Raw genomic sequence first — 21949 nt, forward strand, 5'->3', positions numbered from 1 at the left:
TACACAGCTCATTTGAGCCCCAAGGGTCCACTTTGAAAGGAAATAATTTCAAAAAATTCTTACTACACACTCTTAGCAACACAAAATCTTTTGACAGGATAATGCCAAGAAGGCTATTTATCAGCTCTCTCAATGCTTTCTGGAATTTGAAATAGGTATTTGTAACACCTTCACAGTTGTTTTGCATGTATTCTATTAACTATGTCCCACAGCATTTTCTTGCTGCAAACAGTTTCTCTCTTCTGGCAAAATACTTCAACACCTTATTTAGTATTTTCTTCACTGACAATGTAGTTGATTTTTAAAATATATTGAAGAGACATTTCAAAGACTCTTTATAAGCAGCTATCTTCATCCAATCTTCAGATGGTACCTTTAATGACAACAGTATTCAGAAAATTTTTTAAAAGTTCTGTCTGTATGTACTTCAGAGGAACTACTGCAAGCTGATACCAAAAAAAGGAGTATCAGCTTGTGGAATACAGCAGGCTGATTTCAGAGTAACTTGTTTCTGTATGCAGTGAAGCACTGCTCAAAAGTCATGTTCTTGGACACTGGATGCCCAAAAATATCCCAGGATTCACAAAAGAACTCATATATAAAATTGGCTACAAGAACTGAAAAGTGATTTTCATATTTCTAGAAAACTTCCATAAGTAGACAATAAAACATTTTGCAAGAACCGACATCTGCACTAAACTACTCCAATTGCAGTGGATGAAGGTATAGACTGAGTATTCATGGAACAGAATTCTACCTGAAGGAAATTACTGACTTTTTTATGACCTCAGTGAAAACTCTCAGAAAATGTAACTACAAAAGGCTGGATTAATTCTTGACCAAGTTATTTTGACTTGGCCATTTCCTCTATCAATTCACAGAGGATCACAAGTAAGTCTAATTAAGGAGACTGTGACTAGAAGTGAGGCAAAGAGAATTTAGCCAGAACATCCCAGACATAAAATCCTCTCTTTAGGTCATCCTGAACCTTATGGGCCTTTAATACTTGTAGAACATTCTGAATATGAAGGGCTATTCTTTTATATTGCCTTATCATGTCTTCCTTAGTTCCCAATATCAAAACCATTCAATTCAAATTCCCAGGTAATTTATGACCCAAACCAATTTACTATGATCAAATTTAAATTGAGTGCATTTTAGTGGAGATAAACCACTGCCAAATCTGAATATAACCTGCAGCAAGGTACTGGAATCTGCAGTGTGTAAACTTCTCATGGAATCAGAAAACACCATCAGTAGTGGTAACCTAAGCATTCAATTAGGTTTCTATTCTTTGGTAACCTGGACTTATAAATGTTTAATCTAAAGTGAAAAACCCTGTAACTCTGCAAAAAGACCATTCTCCAACACAGGTAACTTCAGTGCCAGTAAATCTATTATATATCAGTATTTACAGAGATAAAGGAAGGCATAATACCAGAGGTTGTCTTATGAATCAAAGAAAATTGGCAAGTTATCCAGGCAATCTTCTGGCCAGATGGTGAATGGAAACATGACTGGCTTCAATCAGAACCATATGCTGCTGAGAATCTATTACCTTCTCTTGTGACACTGACTTTACTATTGAACAGACTATTTCCAAACATTTGCTTTTCTTCATTCGTAATTACAAAACATGTTTCAATGGATGCTATATTATCTGAAGTGACTGGGCCAATTTTGACTACATTTTACTTATCTTTTTTTTTTTTTCAAATCCTCCATCTTATTGTCCATCCCACAATATCTCTTTTCTAGTCAAAGCATTTGGTTGCTCTTTGTTTTCATGCTTCCATCATAGGAATGTCTTACCACATTCATCACTTACACCCTTTCTCACTGAGGCATCCTCTCTGTTTCTCCATACCGCTTACATACTTTCTTATTTCTCTCACTTTTCTTCATCAGTTCTCAAGAATCCTACCCAGTGCTTCCTTCTTAATCACTTGCTGATCCTCCTCTGTCAAAATCTCAGACACTAACAACTGGAATACCTTATAGAAATGAAAAAATGAACATGGAGCTATAAACTTTATCACCTACTTCAGTTAACAGTAAAGCTATTCTAAAACTATTACCAAAAGGATTTGTCCTTTGAAAAACAAAAGACGAGTTACTAATCCAACCTCAGTCAATTAGAGGTATTCTTCATCACAGAACTTTGAACTTTTCTTTTCTAAGAAGCTTTGTATAATAGCTTTTACTACCCAGGTGACTCAAGGACAATTTTACTGTGACACAGGTTAATTTCTTTTGCTTTCCTGGCATTAGGACATTCTTGCAAAGCAGTGTGCTCCAGTGCACCATTTCAAGACCTCCCAGGAAAGGTGATCTCAGCAATTATTTACCCTAGAAGTGGTTTTGCTTTCTTCCGTTTTAAACTGCAGAAGTCACAAAAAGAAGCAATCCGAAACCCAAAATTTTCATTTATTCCAGTTTATTTTATTGTATGTTCTAGGTTATTCGTACTTCGATATGGAAAAGGACACTATGGATGTCAATACCTAAAGATATGAGGGTGCAACAAATAAAGACAAAATATATTCTCTTTGTGAGAACAAGACAAAAAGCATTCAATATGAAACAAGAGACTTTCACTAATAAATACCAACTGTCACTTCAGGAAGAAATCTTGTAAATAAACTGTTCCTCCAACAGTGGATGGAAAAACCTTTGAGATTACAAATATGCTCAGATGGAAGGTAAAATGTAATGGCTAAACATTGGTAGTTCTTCCAGAGTTCTTCCAATTAGTTTCTGCTGGAGGGAACACAGTGGGATAGAGGAACCCGCCTTTAGGAACACAAAGGGGAAAAAAAAAGGGAAATGGATGACTGCAAAAAATCCCTTTGTACTCTAAACACTTTTGTCCTCTCTGAAAAGAAACTCTTCTACCTTCACAAGGGACATAAGCTCCCAGAGGAGTATCTCTATTTCACTTTCTGATATGCATATTGAGTAAGAGAACCCTTTTTTACTTTGTATTTGGACATGCTAATTCCACTGGGGACTAAAAAAATTATACTAGAAGAACTGCAGGGAGATAAACTTCTACCCACAGAACTACCACAGAATAGCCCATTAAAGATTTTTAGATAGACAGGCAGTATAGTCAGATGTTTTGAGTCTGTATTTTGTGGTACAGAAAGAACAATTCTAAATACCACTTCCAGTAAAAGATGAAATAAATAAGTTGAATCAAAGTTTAGCTAGAAAATGATCCTGCATAATGCTTCCAGTAATCCTGTCTCACTCTTCTGACACAGCAACCTACAACGATTTAATGTTGGGTGAAAAAGCAAACAGCTCAAAGCTGTAATTCTCCATTGCAGAGATTAGCCTGAAACTGCCTATTACATTGGCTGCCATTTCAACTAAGCAAGCTCCAATCCAATTACTGTAATACAGGCTCTCTGTCCAAATCATTGCACTTGTAAGACTAAAACCAGTAAATTATGAGATTCACTGAAACACTTTCAGAGTTTTCCCTCTTCTATTAATACTGCAAAGACTTTAGCAATCACCTTCCAACTACAAAATGCTGATTATTTATTTAAGTAGTATGAGTAAGGAGGCTACAGACCACATTTAACAAAGAAAAATGCTCTCCCAATTGGGAGTGGGGTTTTTTCTGTGGAAGTGAATACTGATCTAAAAGTCACTACATAACTCAACAGAGTCAAATTACAAATTTACATGATTACCATGCTTATTCTTCTAAAGCTACAATTTAAAAAAGAAAGAATGAAACAAACCCCCTTCCCCTCAACAAACCAGAAACGCCAGTGCATCTCCGTATTTATTTATTTAAACATAAGTTGCTTTGGGAGTAAGACAGACCTCAGAAAAATCATACCCCATCTTAAGAAGGCATCTATGCGTGCAATCTTTAGCAACTGCAGTGCAGATATTTCTTCCATTTCTAAAATCATCTATGTCTTGTACTGTATGCATTTAGAGGCCAGCACAGGCCACTAGGACCAACCTGATCTAATTAGACCCGCTTTGAGACCAGGATCAGACTAGGTGACCTCAAAAGTCCCTTCTAACCAAAGTTATTCTGTGACTCTGTACTTCACCCTGTTTCTCCAACTGTAGTAGAGATATTTACCCTAACAAAGGAAATACATCAGCAGAGTCCATCTGCAACTTCAAAATACATTTGATCAAGGAAATTACTTCATACAGTTGTCATATTTATGTAGACAATTACATTATTAAAACAAGAGTTTAAGTGACTCTCTCGAAACACCTCTCTTCCCTAGCAGTCCTCTCTTGTTAGTGTAGATAATCTGATGCATTTCATAAAGTACATCTTTCTCTTTTCCTAGGAGGTAAAAAAGTCATATCTTCATCTATGAAAATATTTGTTCTGTTATCAAATTTCTTACCTGCTCCAGGAATATCTGAGTTGAACAGACACTTTTATTGAGTTACTACGAACAGTTTTGAAGCCCTAACATGAGCTTTCTAAGAATTAAAGGCTACATATTAAAGGCATGTACTTACAAGGTTCAAAATATCTAGTGTATTCTTATATTGTAGGCTTTAAACTGTAAAATAAATGGATCAATTACTTTGCAAGTTTTCATTTGCATGTATGATTTAGTCTGTCTGCCCCTCCACCACAGTAAGTTTGGGGTTTTTTTTAACAAAAATTCAAAAAAATGTCAAAAAGTGTAATTTCTCAAGTTAGTTCTCAGTTGCTGGAAATTCACTAATGGAGCCAAAACGATTACAAATGGTCTATCCTAGCACAGGACAGATAAGTCAAAATGCAGAGCATTCATTTGTACCACATCTCTCAGGAACGACTGCATTCATCTGCACAGAGCTGGGAATCTGCATTGAGATACTTGTTCAGAATGCCACTCATCATTTTAGAAGCACTGGTTTCACGAATGGAGTAAGTTATTCTGTAAATAGTATCAGCCTCTCTTGTCCCTTCTATCTGTAATGACATTACATGAATTCATGTTCACTCAGAACTGAACTGGACTGCCAGTGTATGTCATACAGCATCTTACAAACTTCCTAGAGCAGGTACTTTCAGCCAATAGCACTCAGGACTATATTTCATTAAGCTGTGAAAGTAGAGTAACTGTTTATCAATCTCTTAAGCCACCCAGTTTCTCAGCAATGATCTCCTAAATTCATTCCTTCTCCTCATTAACCAGAGCGACTCAAATTACATTATGAATACAAGAAAGATGTTTAGTTTTGCATTTTGGTGTAGCCATAAGTGCAGAGATCAAAAATCCACTGCAATTTGCAACTTCTAATAAAACAAAATTAATTTATGCACATTTAAAGAGTACATCAGTACAAACACACTTTCCATAATCTACAGGGGACTGACTACAGTAAAAAACATGACACCAGCAGGCAGGTAGAAAGTACCTTCTCTGGACATACTAAGTCAGACAGAAGCAGCAAGGAAAGAGTGTCCAAAATCTCATCCTATTCCTTTATTCCCACTTTCAAAATGAATGGATTATTTTATGCTCACTCACCCCCAAAAGTGACTGTTATAGCCTGAGACAAACTTACCTCAATGGTGTAAGCCTGGGTGTGTTTGATAATTTCTCCACTATGCAAAGTCCTGATAATCGCAAAGTCAGCAGTAGCAGCTGCTCCCCTTCGACTGCTGCATGTGGATATTTCATCACTTCGAGATCGATCAGTTTCAATCCCATCTTGTATTGATTCTTCATCTTTGATGTTTGCTGTTTTCTTCTTCTTTTTCTGCTTCTTTGATCCATTTTGACCATCAGTTTGTGCCTTCCGCTGCCTAAATTGGGCAAGCTGTATAGAAGACAAAATCTTGTTAAAGGTGAAAGTTTTCCTCTTTATTACTAATGACATCCTCTATAAAGGTTTACCCACTATTCTACATAAAACTTCAAACCAATCACTACTGAAAACAAGCTGGAAGGTAATGTTGCATATGTGAGACAGACCCAGGTTATTTTTCCATTTACATAGTTTGCTTTAACAAAATCTTAAATCTAAACCAACACTTGATTAATTCCTTTTCAGTTTCAGATTCACAAGTTACTGTTCCACAGACTGATACCTAGAAATCAAAACATTCAAAGGCAAAGGTACAAATGTTATTATAAAGGACAAATGCAATGAAATAACCTGATCTCATTTTTCAATTTTATAGTAACCTAAAAATAATTTACAAAAATTTCTTTTAATTTTTATTTTAGAGACAGATAAAAGCAAACTTCTCTTCCAGCAAGTATCATATGAAGTTTTTTTAAAAGTTTGTTATAACTCATAAAAGCTGATCAAATTACTGAAAACATCATAAAGAAACAGCAAAGTAGCAAAATATATATTAAGGGAATAGTCCAAAACCAAAAAGTGAGCAGATTACAAGACACACTACCTTGTAGCAAAACATGCTGATGAACAAAAAGTCACAGGTGAGCCAGGCACACAGTTTAAAAACCAATTAGTATGTAAGCTATTCAAATACTGTAAGACACTGCCTTTTGAAGAGCTTATCACTTTTAATCACTTTACAGTGGTTTACACAAGAAAATCCATTTAAAATATTTTTTTCTTAACATGAACAGAATTTTTGTTCAAATAAGAAAAACAAGCACATCAGGGTTTACCAATTAAAATTCAAAACTAAAAAGATCCTATCAATAAAATCCGAAAACAAGAATCATTACTTTCCAATTGAAACATCCAACACTAAGTGCTACAATAGTTTTCATAAATGTAGCTCCAACATAAAGCATACAAATAAAGACCCTAAAGCTTTAAACTTTCAACATCAACTAATACTCAAATATCATGTTTTTTTAAATAAATATGCTGCGATTTTAAGAAAAAAATACAGAAAAGATAGCATATTTGCTCATGATATTCACCAGTCGAGAAAGCCAGGCTTCCATCCAACTTCTTCAGGAACACCCACACCAAACAGGACACACAGATCCCCTTTCTGAGTCACCGTTTGGTTACAGTGCAAGGTATCACCTGAAGTGCTTTCTAGTTCTCATCTGGCCCCAAGAGAGCTGAGAAACTCCAATCTAAATAAATGCAACACTGAGAGATCAGCTCTGACTTGTGGCTGGTTTTGCTTTTGTCCCTTTATTTGTATTTCTTTGTGGGTTTCTTCAGTCTCCTCTCCTTTCTTAAAACGACGGACAGCTTGGCATATGGCTCCTGCTCTGTTTATGGGAGGAGGACCTGAAGATTTGCTGAGCCAAATATGCTCACCTAAGTACTTAATACTTACCTCCTCCCCACTACTTTTCTAATTACTTCAACTTCATGATTTTTTTCTATTTTTAAAACATGCACCTTTTATTATTTCACCAAAAATCGATTAAATCCAAAAATTCAAAACATGAAAAGAAAGGATAGTCTCCTTCTACTTCAAAGTTTAAGAGAAAAAAAACCCCAAACAGCCAACCAACCAACCAACCAACTCAACTCCCCAAACCCAACTAAACAGAGATTTAGTTTCTCAGAAATGGGAAGGGTAAAGGTTCCAGTTGTCCCCTTAGGATATTACTACATTCTCTTAAAACTGTAAGTTTATCTCAATAAAATATTTTCAGTTTATCCAAAAGAAAAAAAAAATTTGTTCTAATGTCCCAATGACAGAAAACAAACAACCTGACTTCAAGTGTAACTACCAAGAGATTTTGCTTTCTTTGTGTTTTAAGTAATAAATGACATGCAGTGCCACTGGTCAAGAACTCTCTTCCCCAACCTGATTGAAACCTTCTGTAATGGAAAGTTAAGTTGGCTTCTTTAAAGCAGCTTTACAGCCTTTATTTGTCTACAAAATTAGACATGTAGCTCAAGGACAAATGAATTACTCCTTGTCTCTCCACAAGTATTTTGCATATTTTAACTGAAGCATCTGGGCATGCCAGATTTCTCTCCTTTCAAAATTAAGTTGCCGATTTTCACTTCTTCAGAATTAACAGATTAAAATCTACCATGGCAGTTATAAGCAGATCCAATTTTCTTTTTTCAGTTCAAACACTGATGAAGACGAGCACATATGAAAGCTAAATGAATGCGAAAATGAAAATGTTACGTTTTTGTGTTACACAAGTTCTCAACTGACAAATTCTGTATGAGCATCTAGGGCTTTGGAAACAACTGCACTAGCAGTGACAGATGCACAAATCATAGCACTTTTAACCCCACACATTCAAGTGCACACAGAACTGTCCAGCTACTAATGCAACTTAAATTTAAATTCTTATTTTTAATCAAATTTTAAAAGCTAGAAATGAGAGAAGCAGCACAGCAAAAAGCTACTGCTGACCAAACATATTCTGTGATGCTCACATCAAAACAGGGGAATCTCAGATACCGAATTCCTTCTCATGTACTAGAGTCCAGGATCTATCTTTGTTCCACCGTCAAGCAGGGAAAAGTCCACCAGCAGTCATGGGAGCTAAGGAAAACATATTCTTTAGAATTAAAACTCTCAATTAAAAAGAAAAGTACTTCCAGATTTTGTATTTCTAGAAAAATAGATTTTTCTGGTGTGAACAAAACGTGAAACAAATACACACTGATACAATGTCTTATCCTGTCTTCCAGGCACACCTGCTTAATTATGCCAGAACTAAGCCTGTGGAGAATTTAATGCTGCTTCCATCAGTTCTGAATCTGCAGTTTTGAAACAATTCAATTTCAAGTCTCTGCTGAGTTACAAAAATTGCAAGCAAGGGCCAAGTATGTAAACACAGAAGGTACTTATGAAGGAGGAAGGATGCAAAGAAACAGAAACTGAAGGACACTCAGAACAGGCTCTCTGCACTGATACACCTCTGAGAACCAGCAGAGAACAAGCACCTTACCCTGTGAAAGCATCAGGAACACAGTCAGACATGATTCAACTTAAGAACATGTTTTTAGCACACACGAAAACCAATCCAGAGTATTTTTTATCACTATTCACCTATCTGTCAAGATGTTGCCTTCAGCTTCTCCCATTACACTGATAAGACCTTGCTTGGATCCTGCAAGCAGTACTGAATCCTGTTAAAAATTTCATCTGTGTTTTTCAGTAGTGAAGAACAACCAATTTGGGTCCTTGACTCTCAGCTTTTGCAACTAAATTAACTAACAACTTGCAAATCTCAGCTCACAGGTTTTTTCAAGTCCTGCTTCTGGACAAAAAAGCAATCCTCTTGGAAACAGGCATATTCACTTCATAGCATTTAGAAAAAATAATGTATTGTCTGAAATATTTCTATCAAATATCCAGTGTACAATGAAATGAGAATGAAAACGTTTCTTTCCTTTTAATGCATAGAAAGAGACAATAAAATTGTGCAGGAAGAATTACTTGTTTATTTCCAGATTTTCAGAAGTGCCATTTACAACAGCTACTCAGCTTTCCATCAGTTTGAAAAATGGGAAATGGATATTAGCACCAAATCGTGTCACAAGACATATTGTCTCTTATAAATAGAAAAACACTCACTGAGAATCACCAGACTACAACAGAGCAGCATGCAAACTGATAATGGGTATACTTTTCAATATCATTTCACACAGTAAAGAACAATTGAATAGAAGAACTTAGGTATTTAGATGATATAGGCATTTATCTAGTTCTAATTATGACCTCCTACTTATGAATCCCAAAACAACATACTGGCTCCAATTTCCACATCACAGACTGCACCAAAATGACCCACCCCCTGGCACAACACTATCTTCACTTTTAAATGCCGGTATCCTCCAACTGGCAGAAAGTGAGAAATGCAGAGAATAATCAATCGCTATTAGGAACTAAATACTCTCGAGACAGAAGGGAACTAACTTGCAGAGTGGAGGGGATTACTTGTGTAAACTGTGTCAATTATCATAGTTAATGTATTGCTATAATTAAAACAGCAGCATTATGTATTTATTCAGCTCCCTTCAGCAGATTCTGACCTTTGGCACTTGTGACAGCAATCTGGATTGTTGGGTTACACTGTACATTGATTAGTTTCAAATACAGTCTGACTGAACTATCTCTAGAGTAAAAGTCCATCGTAAAACAAAATTTGGCTCCAACAGAATGCAAAACTTAATCTCTTAAGCACTTTAAAAAAAGTCTGAACAAAAGCTGCAACATTTAATCACTGCCTATATACCAGTAGAAGACAACACTGAAAAAATCCATGAAAATCAATGAAGCTACATTTGTAAAGCATCCATAGCTATACTTGTAGTTCACATGCTTAAAAGACTTTTTAGAACAGAAACACATTAAGTGCCATTTAAAACTGGATGCCGCTTCATGAACGCGTTATTCCTTAACATTCTCAGATAATGTAATAGATCTGGACAGCCTCATTTTCAGAGGTATTACAGTTAACAGAAATTGAAATTTCTCAGTGCTTCCAAAGAAGGATGTTAGGAAATAAGATAAAAAATATTTGCTGTAGTTACCATTTTAAAAAACAACTTCTACTTGTTAAAAAATTCATAGGTATAACACATCCTGTACAAGTACAGCTGCACAGCTACACCTCATGTACCTGTACACAAACATCATCAGATTCAAACTTCAACTTTCTAAAACCAAACACATGTCAAATTCATTGCTACGCAGGCATTTCTTACAGAAAAGAGCAGGGTCTGTTCATCTCTCACAATTCTTGAGTACAAAACCCCTATTTCTTTTTTTATACTAATTTAAGGAAAAAGTATAAAAGGACGAGTCACAAACTTACAGACTGACAACAAAAAGGAACCTCAGATAAGCTGCTAAAAGCAATTCCACTTTTTTATTTTTACACAGTACAAAAAAAGCATGAATGGAGATCCACATCATGATCTTGCATTTCTCAACTACTATAACTTTAAAAGATGTTCCAGACACTGCTTAAGCGTCAGATTAATGTGTCCTTCTCACAGACAGGGACTTATTCTTTGTCAGAAGTTCTCAAACAGTCTGGTGTCCAGTGAGAAATGGTCTGTGCCGGACCAGGTCATATCTAGATCACTCATCCAATGTAAGAAAACAAGGACTTCTGAATCTTCTGGTCTTTAGCTAAAAACAGTAGTTAGTGGCTGAAAGACAAATTGACAGCCCTATAATATTGGTTATAGATAACCTGGATGATAAAATTGAATACACTGTAAGCAAGTTCGTGGATCACAACAAACTGGAGGAAAGCCAGATACAGCACAAGGAAGAACCACCATACAGAGAGACCCCAATATCCTGGAAGACTAAGCCAACAAGAACCGCATGTGAACTAACAAAACCAAACATCACATCCTGCACCTGGGATAGAATTACCCCACATCGCAGTAACAGCTGGGACTGACTGGGGTGGTGTGTAGCTCTGCTGAAGAGGACCAGAGATGCAACCTGGCAAGCTACCCCAGAGTGAGCAGCATGCCCTGGCAGCAATGAAAAGAAACCATTAAACTTTGAAATAACTCTCAATATTTAATTTTGTGATTAAATACTTATGGTATGACTGAAAAGCCCCCATGCAATCCTGTTTTGTAGAACAGAGTTTGATAACAATAATACCATTTGTTATTTGAGACTGCCTTACAATACAGTGGAAAAAGTCCAACGAGCCTAACAAAAAACCCCTGGCTTCAGTGCTTCAATGCAAATGTTTTATTTAAGTGTAGAAAGCATATTTTCAACTTTCAATCTAGCAGAATGAAAGTCTCCACAGGAGCAGTATCTGCTGAGCATACTGAGGGTAAGGAAAAGTGAAACAGAATTTTTTGTCAGGTGTTGCTTGAACCTTTTCACCAAACAAAAGGCACAAACTTGCCTTAGAAAGGTATATTTATTCTGCATATAGAGTGAATGCTAAAAAGTCTGCTTTAAGCTGCATCTGAATGTATAACATGCTTTGTGGCAAACTGTATTTTGTAAGTGGCAATATGGTATGTCTGTGATATATCCCAGACCCAGACAGACTCTGGCTGCAAGAATGTAATAACACTTGGACATGTAATGAAACTCACGGTAGATCATAAACAGTCCTGTGATAGAAAGGCTCAGGCTTTTCTAATTATATTGCTCCTAATCCCCATCGCTGAAAGATAATAAGGTATAAATTCTGAAAGATTACTGAGAGTGAAAGTGAAACCAAAATATGTAGACTGAGACAGACAGCCACCTTTAAAGATGAAGGGTTAATTTAAGAATCACCTGCCCTAGTAATGATAGGTCAAGTTCCTACTCCCCTTAAGCATAGGTAAGCAATTATTCCTACAGCAGCTTTCAGTAACACAAAAAGAACAAAAAGCAGAGCCCTGAGGTAGGATTTGTTTTGATCGTTTATTAAGCACATAAACATCCCAAGAAGTTTTGACAAGGTGTTCTGCAAGCCAATAGTGACAAATTAAAAAAGCCAACCTGAATCTGAAATTTTGATGTCATTCAGAAGTTGGACATTTGCTGTGGTTTAACCTTATCCATCCCACCTTACCCTGGATAACTGAAAAAATACCTGCCATAATCTCTTTCTCACCCATGACCTGGTTTTATGGTTCCAAAACACAGGAACATTTTTATGTTTCACAGCAGCAGAAAAAAGGCCCTCAAAAGGGTAAGGAAGAGAGTCTAGGAGATGGCAACACTGAGATTTACGCTGTAAATCTCACCTGGGCTGTTTAAAACTCATTTGCTGTTAGACCACCACGTTTTGTAAAAGATTGACAGTCCGTACCCTAAAGAGATGTTGAACAGTTAACAGGTATTAGAGAAGGAAGTGCCACTTTGTCACTTTTGTCATATTCTCAGAAGGTCTAAGCACTGAGGGTTGTCTTGGCAAAGCACTAACTCCCAAAGCGTAGGCAAGTTTATAGTGCCTGCTTCTTCTAGGTTCCTGATGTCGATAATAAGGAAAGGATAACTGAAAGTAAGATGAATGAAAAATCATCAAATACAGAGAATAAACAGACATCTTCTTAGTGAAGTCTACTGATTCTATTCTGCTAATCAAAAAGTAAGAGAGTACCACAACTCTTTTCAAATCCTGAGATAAAAACCAACAAAAAGAAGATAAATGAGCAAGCAACCTGCAAATACTTTAAACATATTATGTCACATAGCTGAAAATCCAAACTGTAAGTAAAGAATTAATGTTCTTTGCAAGTTTCAATCTGCTTATCTGTTGAGCCAAACAGAGCTTTACGTTATTTGTTCTATTCAACAGATGCTGAATTTACTAAACGGGAAACACTGGGCTGAATGAACAAGAAATCATCACCCAGGAATGAGGTATTTCCAATCTACTGATTTTTATGTTGCACTCACAGCCAGATTTTCCCAAATATCTTGGACAATGTCTCCCTTTATGGAAACTTAAGTGGCTCATGAGTATTAGTTGATGACAATAACAGTATGAAAATTTCCAAAGAAGAAATCCTGTAGTCTCTTCCTAAATAAAAGCTTGAGAGTCTTTCAGCTTCAGAGACAGCCATTCCTTTGCAGTCTTCTGAAGAAAACCAATAGGGTCACCACAATTTACAATTATAGCTATGGTATCATGAAGGACAACACAGGATAATGAGAGCAACAGCACCTCAGGCAATTCTTTTTAGCAGTCTTTATCAAGTTAAGAGTACTTTTGGCAGTGCTAATTACCGAAGGCGCTGAACTGGAATGAACCCCTCCAGATGGCATTGTGAGCTGGAAAGCCTCAGAATTAGTGTGGTTCTGATCTGGTCTGCTCTTCCCCGTCCCAAGAGTTTAAATAGGAACAGATCTAGGAAGAGCTAAGTTCATTACAGCTGGGTTATTTTCTAGACAAGGAATGGAAGTTAAGTGTATGAAAATTCACTCTAAGTCACGTTACAGTGACTGACACAAGTATACCGAGCACATTTCAATGCTGGACTGCTTCAAGAAAAGCAATGCCTCAAACTAACTTCTAAAAAAATTGCTCAACTGGTCTTTAACTAAACTGCTTCTATGTAAATGATTTATATACTGATCCTATCAACTTTTTAATTTCACTCTTCTCATATTGAATGCTGCCTCTCTGCTAATACAGAAGGTGAAAAAATCATCTGACCCACATTGGTACTGAATGCCCCCAAAGCAAGAGGAAATAAGTGGATTGGGACAAGCTATTAGCAACAAAAATGAGAGGGCAACAGAAGCATGTTTCATTCTGCTTTCTAAAAAACCACAGATCATCCATACTTGAAGCCTAAAACATTAGGAAGTCTTTGGCCATCCAAGCTAAAGGCACTGACATAAAACCAAGCCTCTTTTACTCTGCATTAAGTGATGAGGATCACCAGTCGGGTGCTGTCTCAAAAGGCACCGTCTACCCGTCACTTTTGCCCAGTTTCAAAGGGTCGGTAACAACAGGAAGGCAAGAGTTAGGCACTGACAGAAATGCACTCCTGTTCCACCAGTTTTATGTGTAACGCCAACTTTAATTAAAAACTGGATCCTGAAATATTCTTCAGCTAGGCTGAAAAAAACCCCAAATGGCGCAGAGACAAAGTCAAGTCTTAAATGTCCTAAAACCTTTTGAAACAATTTTTGGGGGAGAGGTGGGAAAGGAGGAGGATTTATCACAATGCTAACAAATGGATTCACAAATCTGCTTAAGAAAAATATTTCTTCCTCTACTCCCTAAGCCTTTCTAAAATAATCCAACCTGCCAAAGCAAGTAAATTCCAGGCCAGAGCTAAAATTTTGTCAAATAAATTTTAATAATGGAGATACAGATGTTTCAGTTAATTTTAACTTTATAAAGGAATGAGGGAAGAAAGGTTTTACTACTTACTTTGCTAAACTGCCAGCTTTTAGTAAGTCATATAATGTTCTCCACTAATTCTTGAACTAGAAAACTTCACTGCTTTGCTGTGTCATTCTTCATATCTCATAAAAGTATTTTGAAAATTTGCAGCCAGAAGATGGGTTTGTACATTAATTCATTCTTAAAAACTCATCCTAATATTAGATATAGATACTCTGAAAGCATTAGTTGCTTTACATACAGTTACAGTACTGTTCATTGGACTGTATGAACATGTTATCCCACTGTCCTTTAGACGATCAATATTTATCTTCTGGCACTTTTCTGGGGTGTTTTGATGTCCACATAAGGCTGTGGGCAACTTCAGCTGTGGCATCCATTTAAGAACAGTAAGTTCACAGAAGTGCAGAATCCTAAACAAGACGTAAATATAGATGAGGTTCTATTAACTGAAACAGCTGCTGTTTTAAAGGTGTGTGTAAGAGTCTACACTATGATTTTAGTATCAGTTTCCCATAAATGAAAACACAGGATGTGATATGTTTTGCTGACACAAACAAAAGACAGATTTTAGGAAGTGAACAGACAATTTGATCTCTGGTAATTTAAGTCAAGCTATCAAATGATCATATCTTAGTAACACTAAACAGCTGAACAGTAAGTGGTAGAAGCTATGACAGACAGGATAATAAATAAAATTTTTGAGCTCCAAAAGGAGACACAACCTTACCTATCACAGTATTGATGTATAACAACTTGATACTCTTTCATCTTAATGAAAGTTGCCAAAATTCAAAGTTGTCAGATACTGTGTTAGAAATTAAGAATAACTAATAAAACTAAGCCACAGGTGGCATGTAGTAGATGAAATTAGGTAGGGTACACAAGATACACGACAGCAACCAAATGGAAGGTAGATTGCTGTATCGCTACTGACCTAAGGCATACACAATAATCAAGACAAAGCTTGTACTCAATAAATCAGATCAGATGAAGATACAGGTAAAAAAAAAAAAAGCAAACAACTAACAAACAATGAAAAATGCCTGGAACTTGCAAAAGGTATCACATATTTAAGTCTTTGGGACAGATTAAATAATTGCTACAAAACACACTTGACAAAAAAATCATTAGACAGAAGCCATAATTAGTACAATATTTCATAAAGGTGAACTCTTTAGCAAGTTTCTGCACTGACATTTTTTGTAAGGTTGTACAATTACAATTATGGTTAGGATTTTAAGTACTTTTCCCCCACTCATTTCACAATGAATTCAGCCTTGTAAAACAAGTTATCTTCTGAAAGTAAAAGGCAGATACTGCCCTCCTGAACAGAAGGCAAAAAGCACTTAAGCATTAAAATTATGTACTAGGTTGCAACTTTATATCTGCTTTTTCTTTCAATATTGTGTTTGATTCAACAAAATTGTAGGGCTAGGCTTTATATTTACTGCTGTTGGTTTCTACAGACCCAGTGAAGTCAAGTGAGTTACAAAAAGGATCAATTTTTCTCATTCTTATCTGCAGAACCACACTTCATGAACTGTTCACAACTAAATATTTAAATAAACCATAAAGATGAATATGCCACAGACCACAAGAAATACAGAAGGAAGTAATGGACTTTCACAGATAGCAAGCTTCACTCAGGCTTATAAAAAAATATACCCCAAACATTTATTTTACAGCATAGTAGCGACTTAGAGGTTAAGTATAAGCATTAAAACATTAATCTATTCAGAATTTCAATTTTTGGAAAGCAGCAGTGTCATCAGACATATGTCAGTATGTTGCCTTCTGTATCACCAAAACAAACTTACTAACAATCTGAGCATTGATTACGTAGTAACTTTGATTTATTTCTTCTTAAAGCAACTGGTTTAACACCTGTTCTTTAACAAGTATATAGTTGTATCAGCTGTTTGACTAAATATAGTTAAATCAACAGCTGGAGACGCCTTTAATTAATCCCTTGGAGTTCTTACAGGGTAACTATTTTAAGAAAACAACTGCAATACAGTAACACGGTTAAGCATTAAGCATGTTAATTCCACTATATTTAGGTCTTAAAAAATACTCAACTCAAAAGAAATGTCTTCCAGAACAGGTACAGCCTAAAAAGCAATGCAACTATGTCATTAAATACTAGAACCAGGCAGGTGGTTAGTCAATTTCTGCCTTGTTCCTTAATTTTTTTCACATGCTGCCCCTCTTCCCCAAAAAATAACCTTAGGAAAACATTCCTGAGACCATAAGGCAGTGAAAAGTGAGTCTATCTTTTCCTTGAGCCCAAAACAAGGCTAAATCTCAATCTAAATTTTGGTAATAATAGATGGAAAGAGCCAAGTCTGCTTCTGGTAAAAGAGAAATTATTGTCATATCTCCTATGTGGTAATGTTTCTCCTCAATTATCACTTTCTTTGTATTAACCATAAACCGTAACCATAACTGTAATTTATCACATCCTAGAATACAGACTTTAGTCCTCACTTTTAACAGGAATCTGAGAGGGGAAAAAAGTTACATACCACACTGAACTTCACAGACCGGGCAGAACAAGCCTGGTATTTCAAAAAGAAGTTCACAGGGTTTCTCTAAAAGCACTTTAAACTCTAGGTAAGAGCAGTCCTTAATACTTTATGACCTTTTGACTTTAATACCACTGAAACAACCTATTCTGAATTTGTGGCAGAACATTCTTTATTATCAGCAAGGTAAAGGTGTCAAATCTGATTAATTTTTTTCAAGAAAGCTTTAAACAACTACTACTACCACAAAATAACATTGATTCCTTAATGAGAACAAATGTTCTTCTTATTAGCTTGGCACAGACTGCTTTCATAATAGCAAAAAATGGTTGGTTGTAAAAATCCCACACTCTAACTTACCAATCAATATCAAAACCCATACGGAGTAATTAACACAGGATATTTAGACAACAAAATTTAACATACATATAAATGTTTTCTTTAATTCAGAAACACACAAAAATCATAACCTATGGCCATCTGTGCCTGCCAGTTAGAAGCCAACTCTAAAAATACAAAAGTATGCAGAAGCAACAGCTGCCAGTAACACCACACAGTCCTTGTCAATCAAGTTACTGGCAACCTGCAAGTTTATATGTAACACAGACACTTAATTCTGCTTATTAATTGTCTTATGTGTTTAAACGTTAAGGTTGACATTTTTCATTTTTATAAAGATTGAACTATTAACATTAAACTATGAAATGAGAAAATACAAAGCTTCAAAAAGTAATTATTCTAATGTTTCTAATAATGGTACCCTAAATACAAATTACTTACATATATTTGATTTTACCAGAGTATTACCAGACTCATTTATGTTTTTGCTTACATGCATTTATGTAAGAAATAACTATAAGCAAAATCTGTGTTTTCAACTGAAGAAAAATCCCCAGAATAAATTTACTTTCACCTGTTTTATAGAATTCTGTACAATGGAACCCACTTCAAGTGGGTTCCTAGTAAAACACTTGAAGTCCATTTTCCCCACACAACTAGTTACATGGACATAATGGTCCAAATTAAAGAGGTGTTCTTCCCCAAACTAAGTAGATGAAGACAACACCTAAAAATACACACTTATTTTAGGGAGCACGGGAAGAGTGAAACACTATCATAAATTATTTTAATTGCTAGTCATCTTGCTGCATTACATCACAAAAATGCAGTTTTCATATAATCCTTTTGTTGCACGGATTAACCCAGCTCCTTAGGATGTAGTACAGTACTGAACTACTGAATATATGCCTATTTATTTGTATTTTTTAAAATTAAGTTTATATTGTATCCAATCTGGCACTGTGAAATCAAGTATTTGAATGTGACTCTCCCAACAAAAAGGGAGAATCTTACTGCAGTTGCTTGGGAAGAATAAACTTGTATCGAACTATTTCCTCCATTCTCTCACCACCACAATATATACTGCAATGAAACAATTACATGGAGAGGAGCAGGAGATAGGTAAGAGAGAGCTCCGTTGGCTTCTATCTCCCCTTAATTTCTCAATCAGTATTTGATCACATCAGCCCATTACCACCCAAGATAACAGCTATGATTCTACCAAATAACATAATTCTGTTTCTCAAGTTATTCTTACCTTGTTTCAGGTAAAACCCAAGAATATTACCTACTCAAGTTGACCACATTAGAAAAGCAATATTTGGCTTAAAGAAGTCATGAGAACAAAAAAAATCCATAATTGGGATTGTAGGCAGAAATCAATTTTGGGAGTCCTCCTCTGTTTCACGATAAGAAAACAACAGTGTTGGCCACTACTGTGAAATGCAGGATCCCTTCCTCACCTCTTTCTTTCAGGCACCAGAAGATTCTGTAGGCTTCTTTTAGAGACCACTAATGAAATGGGAATTTAAAATTCCTCCTTTCTGCCAATGGGCAAGTGTGTGAACTTTCTTCTACCATCTTTCATGCTGCTATGACCTCATGAGTTTTCTGCCGGCCTGTTCTTTCAGACTGTCAAAATGTCTCTGACAAGAAGCCCTATGCCTCAATTAACTAACCTCTCCCTAAGGCAGTATTACCCATGAGCATGCAGAAGGCACACTCCCTCCAATTCTGCAGGTTGTTTACAAAACGTTCAACTGTACACCTGAAGAACACTACTTACCACCAGCTGGACTTTGCTTCAGCAATCTGAGCAGAGCAGTCCAGCTAATTTTCTGCCAACCTTGCAGACCACCTATCCAAGCTACCTATCTCCAGTTCGTACACATAGCTTGTAAGAGATCACATCAAATGCCTTCCTAAAGTCAAGGTAAACAACATCCACCATTCTCTCCCCATCTACTGAGACACTCCGTTTATCACAGAGGACAATTGATTTGCCCTTGATAAATTCTGATCACGCTCTTGGCCTTCCTGTGCCTGAACACAGGTTCCAGGAGGACCTGCTCCATCACCTTCCTAGAGTCTACAGCCAGGCTGACCTGCCTATAGATCCTGATATTCCTTCTCACCCTTCCTGAAGATGAAGCTGGTGGTTGTTTTTTTTCCACCGCTTCACTTTAAACCTCTAATGGCAATGACCTTTCAAGATGAGCAAGAAAATAGCCTTGTAACAATAGCACCCAGCTCCTGCAGGATGTTGGGATACAGCCTACTCAGTGCCATAAATGTGTATACATCAGAATTGCTTAAGTGGCCCCCAGTTTGACCTTTTGTACAGTGGATAATACTTCACTGCTCCAATTCTGCCATTAAACTCGGGGACCTGGGAAGCCCAAGGACAGTCCTCACCAGAAAGAGGCAAAAAAAGCCTTGAGTGTTGCTTCCATGTCCTTTTGTACCACATTATTTTGAATTCTAAGCCTCTTCACCATGTTTGCCTTCACTCCAGTTTAGCACTGTGTACATACAACCACAGATTCTTTCCACTGCTAATAATGTAAATATTGAGTGACACAGGCTTTGTGAAAGACTGAATGATCACCTACTTTGAGAATCAGCCATTAGAACAAATAACGCTAAGTCCAATTTTCTATTCATTTGTAACCATGAAATGATGATTGTACATAACAAGTCTTTAGTTTGCTTATAAGATGATGTCAAACAGTGTCAAAAATCTTTAACACTTTCAGCAAGTTCTGTTGGATCAGCTTTATTACCTAAATGAAGTCTCCTATTAACAGCTGTGCAGATCCCCAAGGATCTTAATATTGACAATTCATTCAGAGAAGTCTGTTTCATTTAAAGAGCAATCTTTGCCAGTCTTTTGAGACTCCCTAGTGAGTATATGCAGAGTCTTACTGACAACTGCAGGATAACTGCAGCCCTGGTTACAGTGTATTATCAAGCATCAATGTAGCTTCCAGGGGGCCAAGGTTGAGGATAATCAACTGTTTCTCAAAAATCATGAATACTGGTTAGACTCCTACAGAAAATTGTAGTCAGGCAACTGCTGCTTCCTGTGGGATCCTAATCAATACTTCATTCCATCTCCCATAGTTCATTCTTCCACAACACACTGCAAATAATCAACTGCAAATCCTAATCAGTTAACTTTAAAAAAAACTACCATTTCTAGAGCACAGGGCTTTAAAGATGCAACAATACTGCAACACATAAAGAACTGCGTGGAGAGAATCTGTATCTGAAGAGGCTTTGTCCAGACTTCTCTGTGTAGCTAATGCAAGAAAACTTAAATCACAAAAGCATTTGTCATTTGTGTTGATGCTTCAAGAAGGGGGCTGCAGCCCACTGCATGATTTTCCTGATCGGCAGAACTCCTGCACTGCCCAACAACGCATATTTTTCCTTCCTCCTGCATTGTAACATTTACTCATTATACTAAATAAAGAAGAAGAGTTTATTAGATATTGGCTGAGAAGGGCTGAAGAAAGTATTTTTGGATGTTAGAAAAAGCATAAACTACTGATTTACTTTAAGTCTCTGTGTACTGTTTACATTAACCTGATTCATGTAAATTTAACTTTTTCCTCCTATGAGGAAACCGATTTAGTTGCATTTACGTAAAATACATCTACAGTTTTCCTCTTTAGTAAAAATGTAGTTATGACAGAGATATTTAAAGATCAAAAATTGAAAAAAATAAAACCAACAGGTAGAGAGAATATATAAAGGCACAGCAAGACCTCAAGAGTTGTGTCTGTATCTAATTTCTCATTAACCAAGAAGCCTGAAAGAGCCACCTTTAGAATGAACAGACTATGTCTAAATAATACTTTATTAATAACCAAGACAAGATGATAGTTCTTTTCAAGTTGACAAGCACCAACTGGCACAGAATCTGAGATGCTACATCTTTGGCAAAAAGACAATCAGCTTTTCAGATACAGATCAATAGTTTAAATTCAGTTCAAGCTAAGCAGGAACTGATAGCCATTCCTTGTTAATAAACACAAGTGATGCGGTGACTTCCATCCAGTTGTCAATGCCATCTTTTCAGGAACATTGTGTTGAGTTTTCAAAAGCAGTCTGGAGAATTTCGATACATTTTTAAGCAATTATTCATAGACATTCTGGCCACCTCTGTGCTTCAACTCCCTATAGAAACTGAGTAAAACTTAAATTTTCATTTTAAGAAATGTTCATGGTTTTGATTATTTTTTTAGTAAATTGCAAATACTTTAGAACAAGTCAAACTCACTTGTGCTTCATCATTTTCCCACCTTGTTTATATCACTTTTACATTAATTCCCACCA

General features: G+C 36.3%; 1 protein-coding gene across 8 annotated transcripts in view; it reads right to left on the bottom strand.

Annotated features, from left to right (window-relative positions):
- AKAP9 (A-kinase anchoring protein 9) overlaps positions 1 to 21949 on the bottom strand; it is a 105694-nt gene that overhangs the window by 74757 nt on the left and 8988 nt on the right. For all 8 annotated transcript variants that reach the window (XM_032112472.1, XM_032112463.1, XM_032112444.1 and 5 more), the window contains one exon: positions 5551 to 5805. In XM_032112472.1, coding sequence (XP_031968363.1) covers positions 5551 to 5805 — 255 coding nt within the window. The remainder of the gene's footprint in view (positions 1 to 5550; positions 5806 to 21949) is intronic.

Source organism: Corvus moneduloides, chromosome 1 (genome assembly GCF_009650955.1).
Source record: "Corvus moneduloides isolate bCorMon1 chromosome 1, bCorMon1.pri, whole genome shotgun sequence".
NCBI classification, from domain to species: Eukaryota; Metazoa; Chordata; class Aves; order Passeriformes; family Corvidae; genus Corvus; species Corvus moneduloides.